Here is a 25,934-nt window from a genome sequence, read left to right on the forward strand (position 1 = left end):
AGAGAGAGAGAGAGAGAGAGAGAGAGAGAGAGAGAGAGAGAGAGAGAGAGAGAGAGAGAGAGAGAGAGAGAGGTTGGGTGAAAGAAAAAAAGCTAGCTAATGATCAGTCAGTTGCTATAAACAATTGTGTTCACAGAAAAAGAAAGCAAACTAGCAAGTAAGGAGAAAAGAGAGAACTAAAGCAGCAAAAAGGAGATTGCCCCAGAAGCTTTGCCTTAATCTTGTTTGGTCGGAGAGCCCTGCGCCACTACGCTCTCACAAAATGGACAACTGACAACATATCTCATGCACAACTTACTTAATTTTTGTGGCAAAGGATGAAGCGAGCTCAGCAGACAGTTGCTGAATGAGCGACAAGAGCACGGGCTGAGAGAGAGGACATGGGTTCTGGTTGAACATCTGAGCCGGGTTTACCAGCTCACACACGTACAGAACCAGCTCCAAGTTGGATGCACTCAGGGCCTGCAACATCAAGCAACCATCATGCATTAGTTTTTAAAGTGCAGAACACCCTGCTGTCTACAATATGCATTCCAATTTCCAGATGGAATGCTATCCTGGCCTCCTCCTGTGTAACTTCACAACATTGTATCAATTCAGTTGAAAAGGCACCAGTATCAAATCCCACAAAAAGTCTTTCTGACTGTCGTGAATCACACAAACAACATTGACCTTGGAAGGCATCATTTACACAAAAGCACCAGTGGAAAAAAAAAAGAAGTAAATTTTAAGGGGCTTATTGTCCGTCAGATCTTAATTGCCTATATTGGACATGAATTGGTTTATACGATTCGAGTTTTACGCCCTCACGGCTTTTTGATGTTTGCGTGTTTAGGTGGTATCAGCCATCTGCACTTATGGTAGAATGACCAAGATCTTTAACGTGCCATTGTGGTGACACGGGGGTGGGAGATGGATACCGTCTCTGGGTCTGCACATAAAGTTGACCCGTGTCCGTCCCGGCCCGGATTCGAACCAGCGACCTCTCGATCACAAGTCCAGTGCTCTACCACCTGAGCTACCCGGGCCCCCAGTGGAACCCCCTTTTACAACCTTTAAAGGTCTGACAAAATCAGGTCATAAAAGGGAGTATTAATATGGGGGTAAATTCACACAGGTTAAGAATAGAACACCTGAGAAAGGCGGGTCTTACAAAAAATGGGGTCTTTAATTAGGGGGTCTTAAAAGGGAGGTATTAGAATTCAACAGAAAGCCTTTCAGCATGACCCAAATACCACAAGAACAACATTCAGCAATACACAGAGCTCAGAGTACTGACCGTCTGGAAGGCGTCGTTGAGCTTTCCTCTGCCGACCAGTAACCTGATCTGTTCTTGTTGCGCCTGCACAAAGTTCATGTCTGGTGTGTGTGCGCCAGGGACTGGAGTGCCTGCCCCTGATCGGAGGTACGAGGCCAAGCTGTCTGTCATCTTGGACCCCTGGTCCCGGAGTGCTACTGCCACCTCTTCACGAATCACTGAGCGAATCCCCATAGTGACCTGCTCTTGAAAACTGAAAAACAAAATATGACTTTCAGTGCTGCAGCAAAAGTTACTTACAAAGACTTCTGTGTGAAACTTTTAAAAGCTGTCTATCTATGTCTTTCGACCAGAAATGCTCCATTGACAATAGATCATGCACATACTGTCATTCCTTTGCCTTCACCCTGAAGAAGTGAGCTATCAAAAAGTGTCAAAATATTGGTAACCGAATACCGAGACACGGTTACTGTTGTGTTTTCTGTATTGTTTTACAGAAATGTCTCATTCTACAATCAGTAATGATCCTGTACACGGCACTGTCCGTGTTCAGTTTCCAACTGCAATGCATAATTAAACTGCTTACATGGACGACTGCATTTTGATACAGTACTGGCCAAAAGGAACAAGCCAACTGATAAAAGTTTCCATATAAAACATTTTGTTCTCTCGGGTACCAAGAAATGTGTCCCCACTACACGGGTGGGACTGAAAAATGTCACGAATCCTGAAACACACACATACACACAAAAAACAAGTCGCGTGAAGCGATATAAAAACATTTAGTCAAGTAACAGATTCACACCAACAAACAGTCATTGCCGAGACTATATTTAACATGGTCTCGACTAACCACAGCCAAAGACCGAGACGGGGCGCGCTCGTCTCCGCGTAGCGTGCAAACGCAGTACTTAGGCCTAATTAACCTATTTTCTGTAATTCTGAGCACAGGTTTAGAGTAACCATGACATATGTATATATTTTTGAATTCAGGAGAAATTGAGGAATACGGTGCAATCATTTTTAAATCTGTCAGTGAAAATTTGATTTTAATGACAACTTTGATGAACAAACTAATTAACTAGTTTTTAAGCCTCCAAGCTGAAATACAATACCAAAGTCCAGGCTTTGTCGAAGATTACTTGACTAAAGTGAGGGCGTGACAGTGCTGCCTCAACTTTCACAAAAAGCTGGATATGACGTCTTCAAAGACATTTATCGATAAAATGAAAAAAAAGTCTGGGGATCTTTCTTTCTTTATTTAGTCAAGTTTTGACTAAATATTTTAACATCGAGGGGGAATCGAAACGAGGGTCGTGGTGTATGTGCGTGTGTCTGTGTGTCTGTGTGTCTGTGTAGAGCGATTCAGACTAAACTACTGGACCGATCTTTATGAAATTTGACATGAGAGTTCCTGGGTATGAAATCCCCATACGTTTTTTTCATTTTTTTGATAAATGTCTTTGATGACGTCATATCCGGCTTTTCGTGAAAGTTGAGGCGGCACTGTCACGCCCTCATTTTTCAACCAAATTGGTTGAAATTTTGGTCAAGTAATCTTCGACGAAGCCCGGACTTCGGTATTGCATTTCAGCTTGGTGGCTTAAAAATTAATTAATGACTTTGGTCATTAAAAATCTGAAAATTGTAAAAAAAAATAAAAATTTATAAAACGATCCAAATTTACGTTTATCTTATTCTCCATCATTTGCTGATTCCAAAAACATATAAATATGTTATATTCGGATTAAAAACAAGCTCTGAAAATTAAATATATAAAAATTATTATCAAAATTAAATTGTCCAAATCAATTTAAAAACACTTTCATCTTATTCCTTGTCGGTTCCTGATTCCAAAAACATATAGATATGATATGTTTGGATTAAAAACACGCTCAGAAAGTTAAAACAAAGAGAGGTACAGAAAAGCGTGCTATCCTTCTTAGCGCAACTACTACCCCGCTCTTCTTGTCAATTTCACTGCCTTTGCCATGAGCGGTGGACTGACGATGCTACGAGTATACGGTCTTGCTGAAAAATGGCATTGCGTTCAGTTTCATTCTGTGAGTTCGACAGCTACTTGACTAAATATTGTATTTTCGCCTTACGCGACTTGTTTTATTTGGTGTTTAACGTCGTTTTCAACCACGCAGTCTGGGGATATCATACCCACAAACTCTCATGTGAAATTTTATGAAGATCAGTCTAGTAGTTTTGTCTGAATCGCTCTACACACACACACACACACACACACACACATACATACATCTATATATATATATACGACTAGTGTCTGTCTGTGTGTCTGTGTGTGTGTGTCTGTGTATCTGTGTATTTGTGTATTTGTGTATTCGCCATGCACGGCCAAAGTTCTCGATGGATCTGCTTCAAATTTGGTGGGCATATTCAGGTTGACCCGGTACAGGACACAACCTGGTCGATATTTCAACACGTGCTCTCAGCGCGCAGCGCTGAACCGATTTTGGTTCCACCTCAGCTACCCGGGCCCCCATACCGACACACCATAGCCGCTACACCACATCACAACGCCAAAGTTCTCGGTGGATCTTTTTCAAATTTGGACACCGTATTCAGCTACACCCCGGACACAATATCATCGATGAGATATTTCAACACGTGCTCTCAGCGCGCAGCGCTGAACTGATTTTGGTTTTTGTGTTCATTTCACCATTATAAGTAACTCTTCCTTATCTTCTCATCTTCTCCAGGTTTTCAGCGTTTACCTCCCTTCCTTCGTATGGTGCACTATAGTTTGAGGGAGGCATCTTCGGATATTCCCGTTCTGTTACTATTTTTAGAAGGTCAACGCAGTGTCCAGAACGTAAATTGGACCCGTAAATTATCCTCACTGTAAAAGTGCAAAGGTCGAATCAATTTATAGCCACGCGAAAAATACACTGTCATCTATCTCTCTATAGATATGGCTTCTCTGTGTTTGTGTGTGTGTGTGTGTGTGTGTGTGTGTGTGTGTGTGTGTGTGTGTGTGTGTGTGTTTTTATGTGAGCAACACCTGTGCATTGTTCAGTTCTGTTTGTGATGTGGTCTGGCGGCTTTTGTGTAATTTTATGTACTGGCCTTCCTTTCAGAAGCCATAACAGTTCAAAAGGGCTTAGAGATAAGCTCTAAATTGCTCAATCCTGTTTGAGTGGAGTTCGCCTCCAAAGGTGATTAACACGGTTACATTCGTCGACAAGGATGGGACTCGATATGGTCAGGAATGGCATTATGGCCACTGAATCATTTTCGTGCTGTTCCCATTCCACGAATCTGGGAGGGACCTAAGCTTGGCGGGTCCATTGTTCGGACCCGGCAAAGCCGGCGTACGGCTCTAAGTACTTCTTCCCGGCGAAGCCGGCTACCCGGCGAAGCGGGTATTCATTCTAGTCTATATATATATACGACTAGTGTCTGTCTGTGTGTCTGTGTGTCTGTTCGCGATGCACGGCCAAAGTTCTCGGTCGATCTTTTTCAAATTTGGAGACCGTTTTCAGCTACACCCCGGACACAACCTCATCGATGAGATATTTCAACACGTGCTCTCAGCGCGCAGCGCTGAACCGATTTTGGTTTTTCTGTAGATCCACTATATCCATTCCCAGTAACTCTTCCTTATCTTCTCCAGTGTTTTGTTTTGCGCGTTTATCTCCCTTCCTTCGTGTGGCGTCAATCCATATTCCCGTTACTACGTTACTATTTTTAGAAGGTCACTGCACGTTACTATTTTTAGATCTCCCTTCCTTCGTGTGGCGTCAATCCATATTCCCGTTACTACGTTACTATTTTAAGAAGGTCACTGCACGTTACTATTTTTAGATCTCCCTTCCTTCGTGCGCCGGCAAAGCCGGCGTACACCCGGCTCCCAGGCACAGCCTGGTATTCGGCTCTACTTCTTCCCGGCGAAGCCGGTACCCGGCGAAGCGGGTAATCATCTAGTAAATACATACACACACACACCACCACCCTCGTCTCCATTCCCCGTCTATGTTAAAACATTTAGTCAAAACTTGACTAAATGTAAAAAGAGGCCATAATCGAATCCGGATTTCCGGCATATACCGGAAGAATCCCACCCATGCCACTAACTCCTGCTCACTGTTGTCTTGTATTTTGAGCACTTCCTTAATATTGTCATAAAAAAACCAAAAATATTTCTTTCCAGTCAATGGTAACTTTTTTCACCAAGCACATTGCATTTTGTTGTTTTCCTGATAAAATAGCTGCACTGCACTAATAAAGGAACAATAACTGCGAGAGGCACAAAACAAAGACGATATTCTACACAACTATCAAGAGTAATTCTCCATACCTGTTAAGCGACGCTTTCACCTGGTTGCTGGTCTCACTGCGTACAGCCTGAACCACCTGCTGCTGTAAATGCTGAGAGTTCTGCTTGAACGATTCCACCAGCTCTGTCAGTTGCTGAACCACGGGGTCACGCATGGATAACTGTTCTTGCCTCACTTTCTCCAGCTGTTTCCTCAGGTGGCCTTGGTCTGGTCAGAAATAACCATTCAATAACACTATAACCTGTTTCAATGAATGTGTTCGATGTGTGGTGATAGTATCTGTTATATATTCTCACAAATAGTTTAACCACATGGGAAAACAAGTTTATGTCAAAGTGCCGCAGAAGCTGAAAAGAACGAAATTCATGATAACACTTTGTCCTTCACACAAATCTCCCGATCCAGTCTGTAAAATAGAATTCACTAGCCCTTTGCACTTTTTGTTATGGTTGTTGCGAAAATGCATTTATGTATGCACATTTATCTTCATGTGTGTCAGTGTGCATCAACGTTAGCAACATTGGTAATCATATCAGCTCCTGCAAACCAAAATGTACAGAGAGACCTGGCAACAGCAACACACATGCACACACGCTAGCACACACACAAACTCACTCTCTCTCCATGCAATACCCATCTAAACGAACACACATCTAACACAACAATACATACACGCAAACCAAACAAAAAATGTGACTAACATTCCTTGGTTCCTTCCTGGAAGGCTGTGTTGACCTGGTTGATCATTGTCTGGGTGGAGTGTTCGAAGGCCGGGATGACGCGGCTCTGGAACACGTCTCGAAACATGCCCTGCATGTGACTGTGCATCGCGCTCCCTGCTGCTTGTCCTATGGCATCCGTTGTTTGCTGTAACAACAGAACAATATGTACAATAGATACAAAGTTACTGATCTCTGTGCAGATTTGATTTTTTATGTGTTTTTGTGATGTTGGTTTTTTTTGTGGGTTGTTTTTTTTGGTGGGAGGTTGACGTTTGTGCTGATAAGAATTTCCAGGCCTGCCTATTTTTCACGAGAGGGGAACAGGATCACACAAACAAAAAGCTGACAAATTTTCCAGCATTCCGGCTTCAGCCGTGCCCATTTATATCCTGCACAAGGGTCAGGGCTAGTGATGGTGGTGTTTGGGGAAAGGAAGAAAAATTGCAGAATTATGCAACAAGAAATTACCTAACATCAAGGAGCAAGGCATCTCTAATAATTGAGATCACACAGTGATGGCGCTAGTATTTTTTCAAACTGGTATGCAAACTTTTATGATGTAAACAGTCCAGAAAAAAACAGTAGGCTGGTCATTGGAACTAGTTCGAGTCCAACTCAGAGTACTGGTTTTATTGCTCTACCAGCGAAAAAAAAAAAGGTAGTTCTAAAAATCAACCGGTAGGTCATACCAGCAGCCAATTTTGTTCCGGTATTTTCTCGTTTGAATTACCGGTTAACGCCAATACTGGATCACAGTTCAAATACAAAAGCTTGCTGAACTCACCCGCGATCGTACAATCTTGCCAATCTGATCCTTGATGACAGAATCTGTGGCAGTCATTTTCTGGGACATCTCAGTGTGTAGCTGGTTCTTCATCTGTTCTACTGCCCTTGTCACAGCTGAGGAAGGAAAATCATGGAAAAATGAGGCCCTGTGTATCATAACATAGCATCACAGTTTATGTTATGGCCTGACAATCAGTTGGGTTTTCAATTTGAAGCAGCTCAACTGAAGTATTCAGGGGTTAACTTGAAAACTTTCAGCATCCTTTACAAACCTCACCAACCAAAAATAACTGACCTAATCTCACTACTATTTCATCCACTTTAAAGTGGTAATGATTTAAAATCGTGATCGTTTTAAAGCACACATACAGCAATCCAGAATCACACCTGCAATTTATATATCCTCATGCCTGAAGAAAATCTATCCTTCCACAACCCTTTGACACACATGCACGCACGCACACACACACACACACACGCACACACACACACACACACACACGCACGCACACACACACACACACACACACGCACACACACACACACACACACCTTCCAAACATTCTAAAAGCATTCTAAAAGCAAAAGTATCAGAACAAAATCCTGCATATGCTAGCAAAGAAAAAATGAGACTCACTGGGAGTAACAGTCTGTTTGAACTCATTCTTCACAACAGTTTCCAAGGACTTCTGAGCTGCCAAGCTCATTGCCTGTGTCATGCCCTTTTGCAACGACTCTTGTGCTGCCACCTGCCGGGTTTCATTGGATGACAGTTTGTCATGCAGGAGTCTGGGTGAAACCAGTTAAGGAAAATGCACCACAATAACAACGGTACAACCAACAACAAAATGATTTTTTTCGTCATTGATCATTATAACCTTGCCAACATTTTGCAAGTGAGCCACACGATCTTGAGATAAGTTCTTTAATTTTGCTTGCCTGTCTGTCTACTTCAATGACCGTTGGGTCGACGTACTAGTAAATGTAACGTTTTGTTTTGTCAATAATAAACATTCCATTTACCTACTATCCTTGTTTTTTGATTCCGAGATTAAATGAAACAAAATAAAACAAAGACAATAAGTAATTAATACAGGATGCTTTTGTCAAAACACCCCATGTTATTGACACAATTTCACAATGTGGTTGAAATACAAGACGACGGGCGCTGTGACGGGGTGGTAAGGCGTCGGCCTCTTAATCGAAAGGTCAAGGGTTCGAATCCCGGCCGCGGCCGCCTGGTGGGTTAAGTGTGGACATTTGTCCGATCTCTCAGGTCAACTTATGTGCAGACCTGCTAGTGCCTTATCCCCCTTCGTGTGTACACGCAAGCACAAGACCAAGTGCGCACGGAAAAGATCCTGTAATCCATGTCAGAGTTCGGTGGGTTATAGATACACGAAAATACCCAGCATGCTTCCTCCGAAAGCGGCGTATGGCTGCCTAAATGGCGGGGTAAAAACGGTCATACACGTAAAAGTCCACTCGTGCAAAAACACGAGTGTACGAGGGAGTTTCAGCCCACGAACGCAGAAGAAGAAGAAGAAATACAAGACAAAGTAAATAATTCTTTTGCGTGAGGGCTAATGTGGGTCAGTGTTAGAGTACAGTTAGGCTTTAGGCTTCAAGCTAAAGATTTGATAAAAAAAGAAGCTGAAAACCAGTAATCAGTTTCTGTCCACGTTTCTACAGCCAAGGAAACCTGTATACAAGGGCTATAATGTTACTAAAATTCCCTGGTAGAAATTCATGTCACAATCTTCTTTTAAATACAATCTATACATTTTAGTACACAAAAACAAGGAAATCACCTATGCAGTTAGCCACCACCTATCCTACAACAGTCCCAAAAAGGATATTTTCTCTTTGCAAGGCGGTCGACAGAGTACGCTCCACCCTAGAAGCCACAACATTCTGGATTCTTCCCAGCTGCTGCTCCAGGTCTTGGGTGGGCTGCGCAGCACCGCGCAGTGTGGCCTGCTCCAACTGCTGTCGCTGCAGGTCCACTTGCAGCTCGTGCTGTTCAAGTAACTGCTGCTGCAGACGGCACAGCTCTTTCTGTTGTCGGCTAACCTCTGCACTCAGCTTGCCGATACTGTCCCGTAACTGCAAGCGACAATTTAAGAGTATGACTTGTGTGATTCTTTGGAAGATTTCATACCATTTTATGTAGTGTTCAGGGTGATTTCGTTGCCTTAGTCTGAACAATTGTGAACTGCGTGTAAACTGCTGAATCTAAAATATACCAGCCCTATTTTGCTGCAAAACTCACATGGACTTTGATTTGTTTTACTGCATTAGAAGATGCTCTTCATCTGAATTTTAAACCCTTCCCTGACTCCTCAAAGGAGAAGACAATTTAAAGGCATATGTACGCGCTCCCGTGTTTACAAAGTGTAGTTTGCCCACAATCGATGTCAAATGCATCATAAGGCCATATAATGACGATATGTCGCAATGCGCGGACCATATACATGCATTACAGCTTGTTCTAGCCTCTGAAAAAGTGAGGATGTCAACAAAGACACGGAGTTATTTCCCTTGCGTCAACGTTCCCTCTGTTGGCAAATCTATAAATAGGACGATCTAGATCAAAATAAAAATTCAAATATCTCAACATTTAAGGGGTCCTAGACCACAATATTTTGCAGGGAACTTAATTTAGCATGTCTCCAGCTGTTGGTAAAGCAATTAGCGTGTATATTCATCGAGTTAATATGCCTTTAAGTAATATATTGCAGCACATTGACTTCTATAAAAAGAGAGCACACAGACACACAAAGAGATGAAGGTGATTCCACAGAAAATACAAGAAAGCAAAGTCAAGCACACAGACAAATGGAGACCCCTCACCCCTGACATCATGCTAGGATCCATGATCTCCCGGATGATCTGCACTGGACCGTGACCGGCGGCACCTCGGTTCCTCCCGTCTCGGTACGACTTCCCATAGTGCCTGCTGCTGTCTTCTTCCTCCTCCTCATCTTCATCATCGTCGTCATCATCATCGTCGTCATCATCATCATCGTCGTCATCGTCAGCTGTCTCTATGACCTCCTCAATCTCCTCTTCCACCTCTGCTTCATTCTGGTCTTCGGAAAAGTCGTCATCAGCATCAGTGTGAGCCAGTACTGCTTCATCCACACTGAAAATTAAACAAGCCTCTTAAAAAAGGTCTATTCCAAAAGCATGAAACAGGTTGCTATGAAGGACAAAATTTAGTCAAGGATAGGCAGTTTTCAAAAAGGCAATGTTTACCAGATTAAAAAATGCACCTTTCATACTCAAATGTTTGAAAATTTTTTCACAATGTAGACATAAGCTATCCTATTCAGTTTGGTTGTTGGTGGTATCATTCCATGCTCATTTTAGAGTTTTCATATCGACAAAACTGGCACACACGAAAAGAAATGTACAACTTTTTTCATCTAACCAACACTGACACATGTGCACATGCAACAAACAAAAGAACAAACACACAAGTAGCAAAACGACTACTAACACTTGTGGTACAGCCGCCGGAACAATAGGAACAGCCTGACCCACGGGCACGGCAGGTGGGCGGGGCCAAGGTTTGTGTGGACGGTCCTCCTCCTCGGCATGATCCAGTGGGTACTCGGCAGGAGCCCCGCCCGTGGCCCCGCTTGCTGCACTGGAGAACGACTTGTCCAGATCTTCACCCAAAACCTCTGCCACCTGTGGAAGAACGATAGACTCCTAAATATTGTATTGTTAATACTGTAGGATGATTCTTGCAGCAAACCTTAGTCAGAAAGACCACAGCCTGGACATTAAGGGATGGAACTGGGGTAGAAATGAACAAGAAAAGCAAATGCTCATAGGACTCGCACCATTACAGTGGAACCCCCCTTTCAAGGCCATAAAATAATTCCCCCCCCCCCCCCCCATAGTGCATATCTGCACACAAATCATTGCCCTTGAAATCACCTTCTTGCTGACAGATCTATTATCTACAGTTTTATCCAAAGAGGTATCAAAGTGCCCAACTTAGGAAGCAGGAAAGAAACAGACCAAATTGCCAAAGGGAAACAACTCCTCATAAGTCACATCTGCTTGTGTGTGTATGTGTGTGCGTGCGTGCATGGTGTCTGTGTTTATTAGTTGAAATACGGTCTGCCGGCGTGAGAAGAGCACACAACCACAATACACTCAGCTCTCCAGAAGCCAAAACCACACAGATAAACAACCACCTCACCTCCTGGTCATTCTCGTCATAGGTGTCACGAGCCCCGGAGGATCCTTGCTGGGTTGCCCCAGAAACCGTTGATTTCTGGGTTCCCCCCTCCACGTCAAAGGTTCCAGTAACAAGGGGTGTGTCCCCTGGGGGCAGAGAAGATGCTGTGGAAGTCGCCGGTGGTTTGAAGAAGGCTTCCAGGGCCTCCATCTATACCAGAGAGAAACAGCAGTGACGTAACTTATCCGTGCCCAATTCATTATCAAGTTTTGACAGCTGATATTTAAATCTACCTGTACATCTTGCTATGTTTCAAATCAGTTAATTGATAAATTAAACGAGACTACCTAGGTGAAGTTTAATTTGAATTATTAGGAGTATAGTGATGAGAAGGAGCAATCACATGAGATGCAATGCGCGGGAAACCAGCCAGTATTTAGACGCGATTGACCTCCTGAAACATGATGTTTGTTTGTTTGTTTGTTTGTTTGCTTAACGCCCAGCCGACCATGAAGGGCCATATCAGGGCGGTGCTGCTTTGACATATAACGTGCGCCACACACAAGACAGAAGTCGCAGCACAGGCTTCATGTCTCACCCAGTCACATTATTCTGACACCGGACCAACCAGTCCTAGCACTAACCCCATAATGCCAGACGCCAGGCGGAGCAGCCACTAGATTGCCAATTTTAAAGTCTTAGGTATGACCCGGCCAGGGCCTGAAACATGAGACTACCATGGGTGGGTATCATGGAACCAAAAGGAGCCATGATGGGAGGGCATGTGATTGCTCCTTCCCATCACTATACTCCTAATAATTCAAATTAAACTTCACCTAGGTAGTCTCGTTTAATTCATCAATTATTACTCGCATAGCGATTGGTCAGAACCAATCACATGAGAATTCAGAGAGGAGGTCAAGAGCATAAACACAAAAGTTAATCAGCGATACTGATTCAAGATTTATTCAACTTAGGTTACAAAATTGTCCAAAACAGATTGGCTCACACTCTTCTGAGACACTACAGGTTTGCAATAAAATTTGCTGAAAGTGCTCTTTCTTGCCCAACCAGCAGCATTCATAATAGATTCCAGAGGCACATCTCTGCTGAAAGCGGCAGATGCAACTGCAGTTCTGGTGCTATGAGCAGCAAACTTAGTGATATCAATGCCTGATAATTCAAGGACAATCTTGATCCACCTGGAAATAGTATCACGAGAGATGTGTTTATGTGGCTTCACATATGCAATGAAAAGTTCTCTCCCTTCCCTCAGGGACTGTGTTCTTTTCAAGTATTCCTTTACATGCTCTACAATGCATAATTTCTTGTTCACAAAACTAGACACAACTAAAGGTTGTACATGCCTTAGCAGCCGGGTCACGGAAGCCAACTCCAACAGAGACCTTCCAGTTTCCTCCAATGCCAAAAGGGAAGCTTCAGAGTAGGGGACAGACCTGTCCCTACTATACCCATCCTCCCTCAGGGTGGCTAAATCCGGTGTAACCGGAAGAGCTGACCTAGGTAGAGCAAACGCCTCAATCAAATTGATAGGCTGAGTACCCAGTTTGAAATTCCGAAAGCCAGCGGAAAAAGCAGGAGCTTGTTGATCAGCTTGAGCAAGCCAAGGCTTAGCCGACTCAGCTGCCTCACTGTGTTGTGACAACAAAGGAACAGTAGAGCTCTGAGTACTCGACTGAGGACGAAATTTCGTCATAACTTTCGACATCTCGAAGGCCACACCAAGAGCAGAAGGTGGTGGAACAACCTGAGCCTTAGACTCAACCACCCCTTCCTCGAAATACTTGAAAGCTGTTTCCGCTGCCAACGCAACAGCGTTTGACAGCTTGTGCGGCAACCTGAATTCAGTGCCTTCCCCCATAGCGGAAACACCTTCATCAGAACAGCCTTCATGCACTTCCGTGCAATCCGGAAGCTGACCCCCAAATTGACTGTCATAGTTCAACAAGGAGCCAGCTTTACTGCCCTCTTCCTGCCCCCAGGGCGGAAGCGGAAGCTGCACACCCTGGCCAAAATCTTCTGATAAGGCTGGGTGCACCAAGACTTCCGTTCGCTCCTCAGGGTCCCTACCCCGCACTGGCCGACTGACTGAGCGGTGGGGGCCAGCCCAGGGATCAGAACTTTCTCCCCTACGAATCACGTCAGGGGTTACTTTCTCCTGAAGATGCGCTACGCTTTGGCCGGAGAACCCGGTTACTTGCGTAGCTGACATACCTTTACATTGAGCTGGAACGCCGGAAGACGGACCACTCAAGAAAAGGAAGTGAAGGTCATCATCATCCTGTGAAGCATGAACATCCGCGTGCGTGACCGTAGCGGAAGGGGAAGGGCGAACCTTGGCTAGAGAAGAAACATCAGTCACCCCGGAAGGAAGGGCCCGAAGCTCAGCTCTCGTGGACGAAATCTCCGCAGCCAACAACGAAACCTGCGAACTGAGCGAAAGTAGCAAAGCAGCTACGTCCGCAGAAGCCAAACTAGAACCCACAGAAGAGGAAGTCCCTTTAACGGGCTTATCTTCATGAACGACCTTGTCCGAGGACCTAACAGATAAAATGGAGGTAGCCGGCAAATCGACCAATACATCAATACAGCAGTCCCTGCAATGTACGGCCCCCGGCGTGAGCGGACACCTGACATGTACGGACACATTTGCTCGGCACGGAGTGTTTTCCTTCTATATTTGCCCCTCCTTAAACGGACACCTGCAAAACGTGGACGCGGACATTCATTTTCAGTCCCAACAGCAGGTCATACCTCCAATGTACGGACAGACCATCGTCAAATTTTCACCACAACAAAATCGATAACAGAGCAGTCCAGCTCTTGGTACAAAGATCACAGCCGCAATGGCGTGATGACAGTCACTGATAACTTGAGTGCACGTGTACCCATCGGGAGGGGGGGAGGGGGGGGGGGGGGTAGTTTTGGTCAGGAGTGGAGTACATGCGAAGATGCCAACATGAAACTGCACTGTGCTCTTTATTCTTGTCTGTTGGACGTAAACAACAGAAACCACATGTACAGTCGATGAAGGTCCTGAGCGAAATAGAGTGAAAAACCGGCCACAGTTCTCAGCATCGTGTGTCTGTGTGTAACCTCTTTCATTGAAAAGATACTCTTGTTTCCCCTCAGCCTTGACCAGTGAGTCGGTTGCCTAATCTGTGAACCCTTCAGTTGTCTTGCTTTGTCAAAAGTTACGACACAGTCAACTGGTTTTGCTCTGAGTGAACAGTGCAGATGGCCTCTCTGGTCACAGCCCCAAACAGTACATGGCTGGAGGGAGGGAGTGAGAGAGAGGGAGGGGTAGCTGGTGAAACTCTGTGGGGTGTCCGGTGTCACTACATGTCAGCAGGAAGAGCATTGGAGAGAAATAGAGAGGTGTACTCTTCCACACAATTTCCAAGCATCAGTTGTCACGGCTTGGGGTAGGCATTAGTGAGGGAGAGAGGGAGCTGTGTTATGTACAGTGTATTTCCGACTGAAGAGTGAAAAGTCACTGCCATGCCACATGATCGGCATGTAGTCAATAAAGCCAGACAAGAAGAAAATAAATTACATGATTATGACATGCAGCTCTATCTGCTGCTATTTCTTCAAACTGGTTTTCAAGCTTATTCTTGCAAAGCATCTGCACACGCTCCTCTGTGCTGTGTTTGTGTGGCTGCTTTCGTATGTCAGTGCAAGGTGAGTGTGTTCACTGCCTTGAGGATTTATATCTCTTCTTTTCAACACTTTTCATACAAATCCTTTTTACAGAACGTTTAAAGAAGTATTAGGAGTTTATTGTTATTGTTTAGTAGCCACAAGAAGTGATTAGCATAGACTCAATCCTGTTGTTTGTGTGTCTCTGTGTGAGTGTATGGGGGAGGGGGTGGTGTGGTCACCCCTCCCGTGACCAGACACCTGCAATGTACGGACAGTTTTGCTTTGGCCCAAGGGTGTCCGTTCATGAGAGGGACTGCTGTACATTTCTTGGAGGTCGGTTCTAAAACAGAAACAACAGCCTGGCCGGTTTGTTTAGATTTCCTAGGTGTTTTCTTGGAAGGAGAGGACTCAGCAGCCACCTGTTTAGGAGTATGCCTCTTCCTGGTATTATCAGCCATGACAAAAAAGACTCAGAAAAAAAATTTGAAAGGAAATTTTTTACAAGTCCAAATTGTGGCCAAAAACGCCACCAAAATCATGAAAAGACAAGGAAAGATCTCACCTCAACATAGTAGCGAAGTCAAAACGAAGAGTAGAAAACCAAGAGGAATGTAACAAAGTCAAAAGACTAAGTGACAACGGCTGTAAAACAGCCCGAGCGTACAAAATAGCGACCAACTTGACTGAGCGCTGAGGTAGGAATGACTACAAATGGTGGCGTATGCGCACGCATACGGAAGACAGACTCAGTATTGGTCTGGCCTTGATACCAGTACGGGTATTGGTCACTCTTTTTTAGAGTTGTCTCCCTTGTTACCAAGGGGACGCGTACAGCATTACCAGCACTGAACTAGGGTTAATTGCTATATGTGAGTTGGGTAAGATATGTAATTTAATGTCCATAAACAGGTAATGTAGCAATTCGTTGCTCTAATATTTTATTTTTGTGTGTGTCTTGTCTTGTTTTATTTTTATTTTATTTTCGTGTTTCAAGTAATTCATTTTTTACATAACCCAAGGAAAGAGGTGTACAATTAGAGTTCAAGCCTTTTTTCAACAATTTTCAGCCTCTGCAAGTATGCCTGCATGCACCTTGGCACGATCCTTTACCTGTGAAGACTCATTACTCTGGTGCGAGCTCTTGGGTGTGGCTAACTCGTCCTCCTCTTCAGGTGGCAGGGGGATGTTGGTGGGCGTCACATCATCATCGTGTTCCTCATGCCTCAACCTCTCTCGCTGTGGCGGTGGTGTGAACAGTGAACTCGGCGACAACACAGAACCCGCTGACATGGGCGTCAAAACCGCGGGCTTGGAAGACTGCCCAGAGGTGGCCGACTTGGGCGTGAGGGCGGCAACAGACGTGGAGTGGTCAATAGAGCTGGCCGGTGACAGGAGAAGGTCTTCTGCGTTTTGACCGGTGAGTCCGGTGACGTGAGTGAAGCTGCTGGTGCTGGAGAGGACGTCTTCGTTTGTCGTGTTGGCTCCTGAAGGGGATGGCATCTTACTGCAAAGGGGAGAAAAAAATGAGCATGACAGGGAACAAGCATCTGATAAAAGTTAAACCAATGTGGGATGAACTATCAGAAATTGTTGCAGTTCTATGCTTGCAGTTTTGTAGAATATTTCTGATTGCTGTCAATCTACCACAAACCTGTCAGCGTGTGAATTAGCTCTTAGAAACTTATTCATTATCAACAAATTCTGTGTTCAGGCAAGGCAACAGGTGTACATAAAAAAGTCTGTAAAAGATTAACATATTTTTTTGTTTAATTAAAAAAAATAAAAAGAAGAAATCTGACTTCTAGTTCTACTAAAAAAAATGTCTGCAATTGTACTTTTAGAGCTTCTTTCTTTCTTTCTTTATTTGGTGTTTAACATCGTTTTCAACCACGAAGGTTATATCGCGACGGGAAAAGGGGGGGGGGGGGGGGGGGGGGGGGGGGGGGAGATGGGATAGAGCCACTTGTTAATTGTTTCTTGTTCACAAAAGCACTAATCAAAAAATTGCTCCAGGGGCTTGCAACGTAGTACAATATATTACCTTACTGGGAGAATGCAAGTTTCCAGTACAAAGGACTTAACATACTTTTAGAGCTTAAAAAAGGCTGATTTCAAACAAAAGTCTATAGGTTTTGTATGTCTGCTACTTGAGACATGTGGACAGAGTCGTTTGCTCCTCTCCATTTGATCTTTGTTGAAAGAAAAACACTGAATCTCTCAACTCTGCAGTATGATCCAAGCTTTTGCAAATCCTGTGCATACAAAGACCATGCAAGTGTTTCTAAAATATCAAAATCTTTTCTGCTAGCACCAAAGAAGAAAGAAACCATTGCACTCTATACACACCTTGAGGCTGACACAGTGAAGGCCTCAGGTGAGAGCAGTTTGGGGGGCAGTGTGGGGGGAACAGGGGCTGCAGGCAGATCGTCCCCCGTCACCTCGCTCTCTGCAAAACTTGTCTCCCCTCCCACGCTCATGTCTGACAAACCATCACGTAAACCTGAAACAGAATAAATACATGTACAGTAAAACCTGAGTCTAGCGGACCCTTGTTGTAACGGCCACCTGCTACATACGGACAGTTTATCATGGCACGAACACGATTTCAACAATAACTAACCTTTAACGGGCCGACACCTGCCACTTACGGACGCGGACACGATTTTTCGGACCGTAGGAAGTGTAAACACTGTCACAAACGGACACAAAGTACATAAAAACGCAACTTCGAAAACTCGACTGTTATGCAGTCAGTGCTCGGCAGCCGTAGCCGTAGCACAAATGGTTGTTGATTGGTTGTCCTGTCCCTTTTCTGACCAATCAGTGGCTTGTTTAGATGGAGACTCACTTTCGCTTCGCTCACTTTCGCTTTTCCGCATTGTGGATACAGTCACAACCAAAAGCAACAGTAGACTACTGTGTTTGAAAATGGAATCTCCAGCAGGAAAAAGAAAAGCGTTGACTTTAGAGCAGCGTGTCGCTGCCTTGAAAAAACTAGATAGCGGCCAATCATGCCGAGATGTGGCGAAGGAGATGGGATGTGGTAAAACACAGATCGCGAGGATCAAATCGGAAAAAGAAGACGTGATGGTCTCTCTCTCTTTGTAAGCAATCGTCCAAAGGAAACAATAGTTAACACAGCTAAATTTTTGTTCCATGCATTTATGCCGAGACTAGAAAAACTGAATGAAACAAGAGCTGACCCAATTTGGTCGAGACACACTGCGGAATTTCCCGTTGAATGACTGATGAAGAGTCAGCTATTTTTAGCTTTGTGACGTCCGACTTGCGTAAGTTTGAATGCACAGTGTGTGTAGGGAACGGGGTAGGTGGGGGGGGGGGGGATGTTGTTGTTGTTGTTGTTGTTTGCTACATGTATCATTTGTTTACTCACATTTTCAGGGAGTCTCATGTTCAATCAAATAAATACATACTACAGGACTGACAAAAAGTGTCTTGTTCATTTTACGTGCTCTTTGTAAAATATTGCCCCGGCCCCTCCACCTGTGAAGAAGGGACACCTGTCTAATAGGGACACTATTACCATTCCCCAAGGGTGTCCGTTAGAGACAGGTTTTACTGTACTTCTAAACACAGGCAAAGTTAACTTCTCACGAAAAAGAGAGAAACACACCAGAGGCAGAATACAGTGGAACCTCCCTTTCAAGAAGGATCAGGATTTTATACAGTCCTTCATGGAAATTCAGGTTGCTTTTTCTCTGGGGAAGGTAAGCTGCCAATACAGTACAGCGCTACCCATTTTTTTCTACTTTTTACTGCATGCGTGTTTCCATGTTTTCAAGCCCTGAGACTTTCGCTGTCAACTTGCGTTCTTTATCATGCACATGCATGCACACGGCGATAATCGAACACCAAGAATACCATAAATTTGAGAAAATCAGTTCTAAACAAGGAGGGAGACTTAAAATGGAGGTAAAATTACAAACCTTACAGAAAATAAATCTGAGAAAGAAAAAAGAGTGTGAGGGGAGTGATGAAGAAGAGACTTGGTAGAGTACTGAGCTAGTAGATGGAGGGAGAAAAGGGGAACAACAAAGGTTGCAAAAATGAATAACACAGGAGCACTGCTAGTCTCCACAGTTTGTCTTGCTAATTCACAAAAGCAAATGGGAAGCTTTACAAAGCCAGAAGACAAAATAAGAAGAGAGCATTCCACGAGGATGTAAATTTGACTTACTTGTTCCATCATGAGACGCGGACCCAGCAGAACCCAGCACTGACACAGATACTTCGGGGCGATAGCGAATCAGCAATTCTTGTAAAGCTCTGTAACATGGCATTGATACGTTTGGTTTAAACAGGGTTTTGTTCAACAATGTATGAATATATGTAATAAGCATGTTTAGGATCAACAAGCTATACGCTTGATACATTTGACAGGCCCAGATCTGTTTTGTTTGTTATTATATGAAAATAAACAAACTGTTTAGTTGCCTCTGAGAACAAGTTCAAAACAATAAAACAAGCATAACTTTAAAATTAATTATTCACTTTTTCCCTGAGTTTATGCAGCTGTCCTACTTAATGGGCAGTGCATACAATGAGCCTCATTATCCACAATAGATATCAGCACCCTTTAAATAGGCAGATGAGCCTGTGTTTGACATTATGATCAATTTCCCTCAATCAATCTCAAGATCTGTAAGAGGAACATTCACTGACTTGGTATGGATTGCATAGAGTCGAATCTGCACCCCAGTAGTGGATGTCTTTGCTTCATCATCGTTCTGAGACTGATGTCTCTCGCGTTCCAATTCCAGTTCACCTGAAAAACAAGCATGCATGTGTACTGTATATGTCAGACAGTGTTTTGTGATCACTGAAGATGTATTAATAATTACACTTTATACACACCAGCAAAATCTCCAAATCAGAATGACATTTTTGTTTAATAATTGCCTCATTATTTCTGACATCCGGATAGAAACACACTGAATTCAGCAAATCATAACATTGCATGATGGGCGCAGTGGCAAGACATCAGCCTTCTAATCAGAAGGTCGTGAGTTCGAATCCTGGCCGCGGTCGCCTGGTGGGTTAAGGGTGGAGATTTTTCCGATCTCCCAGATCAATTTATGTGCAGACCTGCTAGTGCCTTATCCCCCTTCGTGTGTACACGCAAGCACAAGACTAAGTGCACACAGAAAAGATCCTGTAATCCATGTCAGAGTTCGGTGGGTTATAGAAACACAAAAATACCCAGCATGCTTCACCCGAAATCGGCGTATGGCTGCCTGAATGACGGGGTAAAAACGGTCATACACGTAAAACCCACTCATGCAAAAACATGAGTGAACGTGGGAGTTTCAGCTCATGAACGAAGAAGAAGCAGAAGAAGATAACATTACATGACACACAATCAGAGAAGTATGCTGGGATAACGACAATAACCAGAACAGCAAACCATCAACATTCTTTCTCTCACCTGTTGTGATCTCATCCAGGTGGGAGTCGTTAGGGGACAGTTTGAACCTCTTGGTGCAAGCCTCCAGAATAGCAAAACTGAGACAAGGCTGGGTGAGAGGGAATTCGGACACAGAGCTGATGTGAGCTGTGCCGGCCACCACGTCCTGGTGAATCTGTAGCACGTACACCACCTGGAAGGAAAGACAGAACAGAGTGCCATGAAACACGGGGGGAGTATGTCAATTCAGGTGTGCCTGTAATACAGTGGAACCCCCCATTTAAGACCTTGTTTTTGTTTTGTTTTTCTTCTTTAATCTTTTTATTGTTTTCATCCTCTCTTCTCTTGCTTGTCCAGACGCTTGTTCCCAGTTCTCCCAGTATGCTCTCACGCCGCCCCGTCCCAGCACCCACTGCAACATCCACCCCTGAACTTCGTTCCGCCACCAGACTTGTTTTATTTCTTGCGCTTTCTGAGTCAACCAGTGTTGGTCAGACACCTGGGCACCCTCACAATCGCATTCGTGAATTCACAGACACTCCAGGGAAGGATGTCAGGCCGCTGCAGTCGACTACCCTCAGAAGATGACACTGCACTGCTCCTGAGTCACTTCGACGGTGTTCAGTATTGGTCCTGTTCCGAGCTAACGGACGCAGGCCGCTACCTACTATGACCCCTACTGACGACATTGACTGTTAAGTCACGGGGCCAGACTGAATGAGTGTCTCCTCAGAGAGCAGACCGCCACTGCGTTCTTCCGTCGACCCCCCCCGGAGCATCACACGTTGAAGGCTGGCAGCAGAATATTCAGGGATGGCTGGAACAGAACCACTGAGACCAAGGTCACCATGAGAGCCCTGAGCAGGAAGGGTCACAAGAGCCGAGACAAGTTTTATTTTTGCGCTTTCTGAGTCAACCAGTGTCTTCCAATACCAATGAAAAGTTGTGTGAATCTATCTTCACTGATAAAGCAGCATGAGAGTTCCCTCCGTCAGGCTACTCTAGGATACAAGAAAGGGAAACTGCACACAACACACAGCAAGCTAAAAAGCCATGTGCACAAATATCTCTCGATGCATTCAAAGAATTAACCCACAGGACAAATCAACAGTAACTGGCCCAGGACCAGGCACACAGACACACAAACATTAACTTGATTAAGTCTCAGTACTAACCACATTCAGCTTGTCAGAGAGCACAAGATATCTGGCACTTGCATCGATACAGACTTTCAGTGTCAGACATTCACTCTGATCACTTTCAGGGGGCTGCAGAAATCTGTACAGAAAACTAAAACATGTGACATCAGAACAAGCCGAGACAATAAAATGTATCTTCATTTTGCTTCATTGCTCCACTACTCTAAAAACAAAACCAAAACAACAAAACCGCTGATTTCAAATGTATACATTATCCAGATAGAGCCTCAATAGACGAATTTCCAAAATAACTCTGTTTTAACGTGTTTCCGACACTACCCTTACTAGTGACTGGCCCCTCCAATGTTTGGCAGAGGTTTTGCAAGAAAAGGTCACTCTGCCACAACCCATACAAACCCGATGAAGTGATTTCCAAAAATTGTCTATTTATTTTGGTTTTTAATTTTCAACTTTGATGATGGCCAAAGAAAGATGTCAAACAGCCAAGATTTCAAAGAGCTAACTCACTCCTAAAAGCAGAATCCCTTCTTCAGTCTTATCGGTACAAACACCCAACCCAATGTTTTACAGTGGCTTTACCTGACAGTTTGCAAGCAGCTCCCCTCTTATGAATACAAACACCCAATCCAATGTTTAACAGTGGCTTTACCCGACAATTTGCAAGCAGCTCCCCTCTCATGGATACAAACACCCAACCCAATGTTTTACAGTGGCTTTACCTGACAGATTGCAAGCAGCTCCCCTCTTATGGATACAAACACCCAACTCAATGTTTTACAGTGGCTTTACCTGACAGATTGCAAGCAGCTCCCCTCTTATGGATACAAACACCCAACTCAATGTTTTACAGTGGCTTTACCTGACAGTTTGCAAGCAGCTCCATGTTTCACAGCTCCACACTTTCAGTTCCTGGTTTCTACTGCTGCCAGTGACAGCAAACTTCCAGAACTGAGCACTGAAAGACACACCACCAAAGCCTTGTCACAATACAGAATGGACATCACAAAACACAGAAGGTTCCATTGAACATTAAACAGTTGTTATAGAAAAAGTAGCAATTACTGCAATGTCAAACTCACAAACCTTTTTTTTTTAGTACAGTGGAACCCCCATTTTCAGACCTCAAGAAACCTGAGAAAATCAGGTCTTAAAAAGGAGGGATTCATAAATTGGATGTACATTTAGAGGTTATGAACAGAAAATCTGAACAGAAAATCTGTAACTTCAACATCTGAAAAAGGTAGGAGTCTTAACTCATTCGGGGCGCGTCTAAATTGTCCCTCGTGTTCCCTCCCGGCGCACGATTTTGACCCATTTTAAAAAATAAAATAACAAGAAGGGCAAAGCCCATACGACTCACATGCTTGACCTAAACCTAGCAATGACATCATACACTAAGAACTGCTTTACACATTTTTCCTACCAAAATACATGTGACCTTGACCCAAGGTCAAGGTCATCCAAGGTCATGCAACACACAGCTGTTAATTCAAGACATAGGAAGTACAATGGTGCTTATTGGCTCTTTCTACCATGAGATATGGTCACTTTTAGTGGTTCACTACCTTATTTTGGTCACATTTCATAAGGGTCAAAGTGACCTTGACCTTGATCATATGTGACCAAATGTGTCTCATGATGAAAGCATAACATGTGCCCCACATAATTTTTAAGTTTGAAACAGTTATCTTCCATAGTTCAGGGTCAAGGTCACTTCAAAATATGTATACAATCCAACTTTGAAGAGCTCCTGTGACCTTGACCTTGAAGCAAGGTAAACCAAACTGGTATCAAAAGATGGGGCTTACTTTGCCCTATATATCATATGTAGGTGAGGTATTCAATCTCAAAAACTTCAGAGAAAATGGGAAAAATGTGAAAAATAGCTGTTTTTTAGACAACATTTATGGCCCCTGCGACCTTGACCTTGAAGCAAGGTCAAGATGCTATGTATGTTTTTTGGGGCCTTGTCATCATACACCATCTTGCCAAATTTGGTACTGATAGACTGAATAGTGTCCAAGAAATATCCAACGTTAAAGTTTTCCGGACGGACGGACGACTCGGGTGAGTACATAGACTCACTTTTGCTTCGCATGTGAGTCAAAAATCAACAACACAAAATAACCTTACCTATCTTACATTTTTGCAAAGTTTGAAACTTGCTCTTTTAGAAAATATATGAAACATTTGAAAGAACATACCTTTTGTTGTCTTCACATCCCGTCAAACTACCTCTTTGAAACAAAAACAATTTCTATGTCATGGGTTCATCATACACAATGTCATGATCGACACTTCCATCGTCCGAATCATCACCCAAATCATCGTCCATTGGCACAAACTCGTCACCAGAATCTAAAATATCATCTCCACTATCATCTTCACTAAGGTCAAGATCAGCACCGTCCTGAATACAGTTCAGACGCGGTCCAGTCCAGACTCCCTTATTTTTAAGGAAGGGAGAACTTGAGCCCCTGTCAGTCACTCCAGAACACGCGTTCGGAATGCACGATAAGCGCGCGTGCTTGATACGGCTCGTTGAACACCTCCCTCGGCGTTTGGAAATTTGACACTGAGAGCCGAAGGCCGCACAGCTCTGCCCAGTCCATAACTGATAAAACAAGAGGCACATACAATACACGGGGGTAGAGGAGACGAAATAGGTGAACAAGAATAATCAGATAATTATGTAATAGTTTTACTGCATTATAACAAACATTTAGTGTTAATGCTGCTACATTTAAATTAAAGCCATGTTTTTATTTTAAGGTGTTGTTCTTTGAGCAGTCGCTGTTATTCAGAATAGTCCGGCGCCTGTGGGTGGACATGAATTGCGAAAGCTGTTCCGAGAAAGGTTTAAAAATATTTATCAATTTTAAAAGGAATATAAAAAGGAAAAACATCAATCTACATACAAGTAAAGGCTGTAGTTATCTGTCTGTCGTGAAAAAGGTCAATGTATTCAATGTTTTCTTTACACACTGGGTGTAAATGAGAATTCATACATCTCAGCAACTTTTCAGTAAATGCGATACATGCAGATACACACACGAAATCAGCGGCAGCATGAACGAAAAGCCGAATTTCGATCACAATTTCGAAGTTATAATTGAAAACAATGAGAGTTTGAAAGGAATGAGCTCTGTCTGAAAGAAATAATTATAGACTGCTCAGTTATTTTGCTTTCGTTTTGAAAGTTGTGTTGTTACGCGACTTGAGTTGCTGCATTGAGACAGCTTGGTTTTGCTGAGGTTCTGGCCTGGTGGTTTGGAGCCTGTATCGATACTGAGCTAGCCATTTGTTCCAGCGTCGTCCGCGGACGACGCTGGTATCTGCGGTCGGGAAGACTTTCCACGAATTTGCCTCAGGGCGCCGCCATGTTTTCTGTGCTCGACTGCGAGCAGACCACAGGCACATTACACCCAAAATTCTTGTAGGCATACACAAACGCAACATAGCATATACAGACAATAACACCCACAACACTTCAACTGCATATGAAAGGAATAAAAATAAATCCGCAAATCAGTCGCGCACAATACACCAGTTAGAAAAACAAGGAGTACCAAAGCGGCGTGCAGAAACTAAACTAACTCGGAGACTGAGAAGAAACATTTATCACACGATGTGGATAGCAAACATTAAAATAAAACAGATAAGTCAAGCAAAAAATAAACACAAATATCGAAAACACAATAAACAAAGGTAAAGAAAACAAAAAGAGATGCTTGCCGACAGTCAGTGTGTGTGTGCGTGGTTTGCCGTGTGCGTCAGCGGGGTGTGTGTGTGTGTCACAGTGTGTGTGCGTGCGCGTGCATGCGTGCGTAGGCTACGTTCTTGCGTGTGTGCGTTCGAATGAGAAAGAAGAGAGAGAGAGGATTGAACAATGAGGTCACGTTCTCTGTCACATGAATACATATACACACACTGAAGGCTACTTCGGACACGAACACTTGCCAACAACTGTGGTTGGACATGCTTTTGAAATGTAATATTTTTTCGACATGATTTCTGGACATACGAATCCCGCTGTGTTGCCTACTGATGTTGCGAATGATGAAGGTTTTGAGTTGACTGACCTTGAGGAGGGATTGCATCAGGCGTTTATCGTCTCAAATTATATCCTTGCTACTTTTCAGGAGTCAACTATTGCCATTCATGGTAACTTGGATAGTCAATGTTTTTATTTGTTTGATTCCCATCAAAGAAACAGAAATGGTAACCATTCTTCAAATGGCGCTGCAGTTTTGATGTCATCAAGTTAATTCCTTTGCAGAATTGATTGATTTTCTCAAAAGCCATTATCAATGTGTTTATCAATTAACACCTGTTCATTTCTGTCCAACTGCAATGCAAACTCAATGTGGAGGAAACAAGGATTCATTACAAACAAGTCATCCCTGTACATCAAC

At 43.6% G+C, this 25,934-nt stretch overlaps 1 protein-coding gene across 1 annotated transcript in view; it reads right to left on the reverse strand.

Annotated features, from left to right (window-relative positions):
- Positions 1–25,934, reverse strand: part of LOC138965800 (enhancer of mRNA-decapping protein 4-like) — a 52,413-nt gene that overhangs the window by 1,090 nt on the left and 25,389 nt on the right. The window contains exons 11-27 of the mRNA XM_070337903.1: positions 22,379–22,474; positions 21,535–21,637; positions 20,381–20,552; positions 19,618–19,720; positions 19,133–19,221; positions 17,281–17,434; positions 16,045–16,438; positions 11,290–11,478; positions 10,576–10,769; positions 9,927–10,218; positions 8,933–9,179; positions 7,711–7,866; positions 7,072–7,187; positions 6,267–6,432; positions 5,586–5,772; positions 1,280–1,511; positions 299–462 (exon numbers count right to left, since the gene is read on the reverse strand). Of these exons, the coding sequence (XP_070194004.1) occupies positions 299–462; positions 1,280–1,511; positions 5,586–5,772; positions 6,267–6,432; positions 7,072–7,187; positions 7,711–7,866; positions 8,933–9,179; positions 9,927–10,218; positions 10,576–10,769; positions 11,290–11,478; positions 16,045–16,438; positions 17,281–17,434; positions 19,133–19,221; positions 19,618–19,720; positions 20,381–20,552; positions 21,535–21,637; positions 22,379–22,474 (3,054 nt within the window). The remainder of the gene's footprint in view (positions 1–298; positions 463–1,279; positions 1,512–5,585; positions 5,773–6,266; positions 6,433–7,071; positions 7,188–7,710; positions 7,867–8,932; positions 9,180–9,926; positions 10,219–10,575; positions 10,770–11,289; positions 11,479–16,044; positions 16,439–17,280; positions 17,435–19,132; positions 19,222–19,617; positions 19,721–20,380; positions 20,553–21,534; positions 21,638–22,378; positions 22,475–25,934) is intronic.

Source organism: Littorina saxatilis, linkage group LG1, assembly GCF_037325665.1.
Source record: "Littorina saxatilis isolate snail1 linkage group LG1, US_GU_Lsax_2.0, whole genome shotgun sequence".
NCBI classification, from domain to species: Eukaryota; Metazoa; Mollusca; class Gastropoda; order Littorinimorpha; family Littorinidae; genus Littorina; species Littorina saxatilis.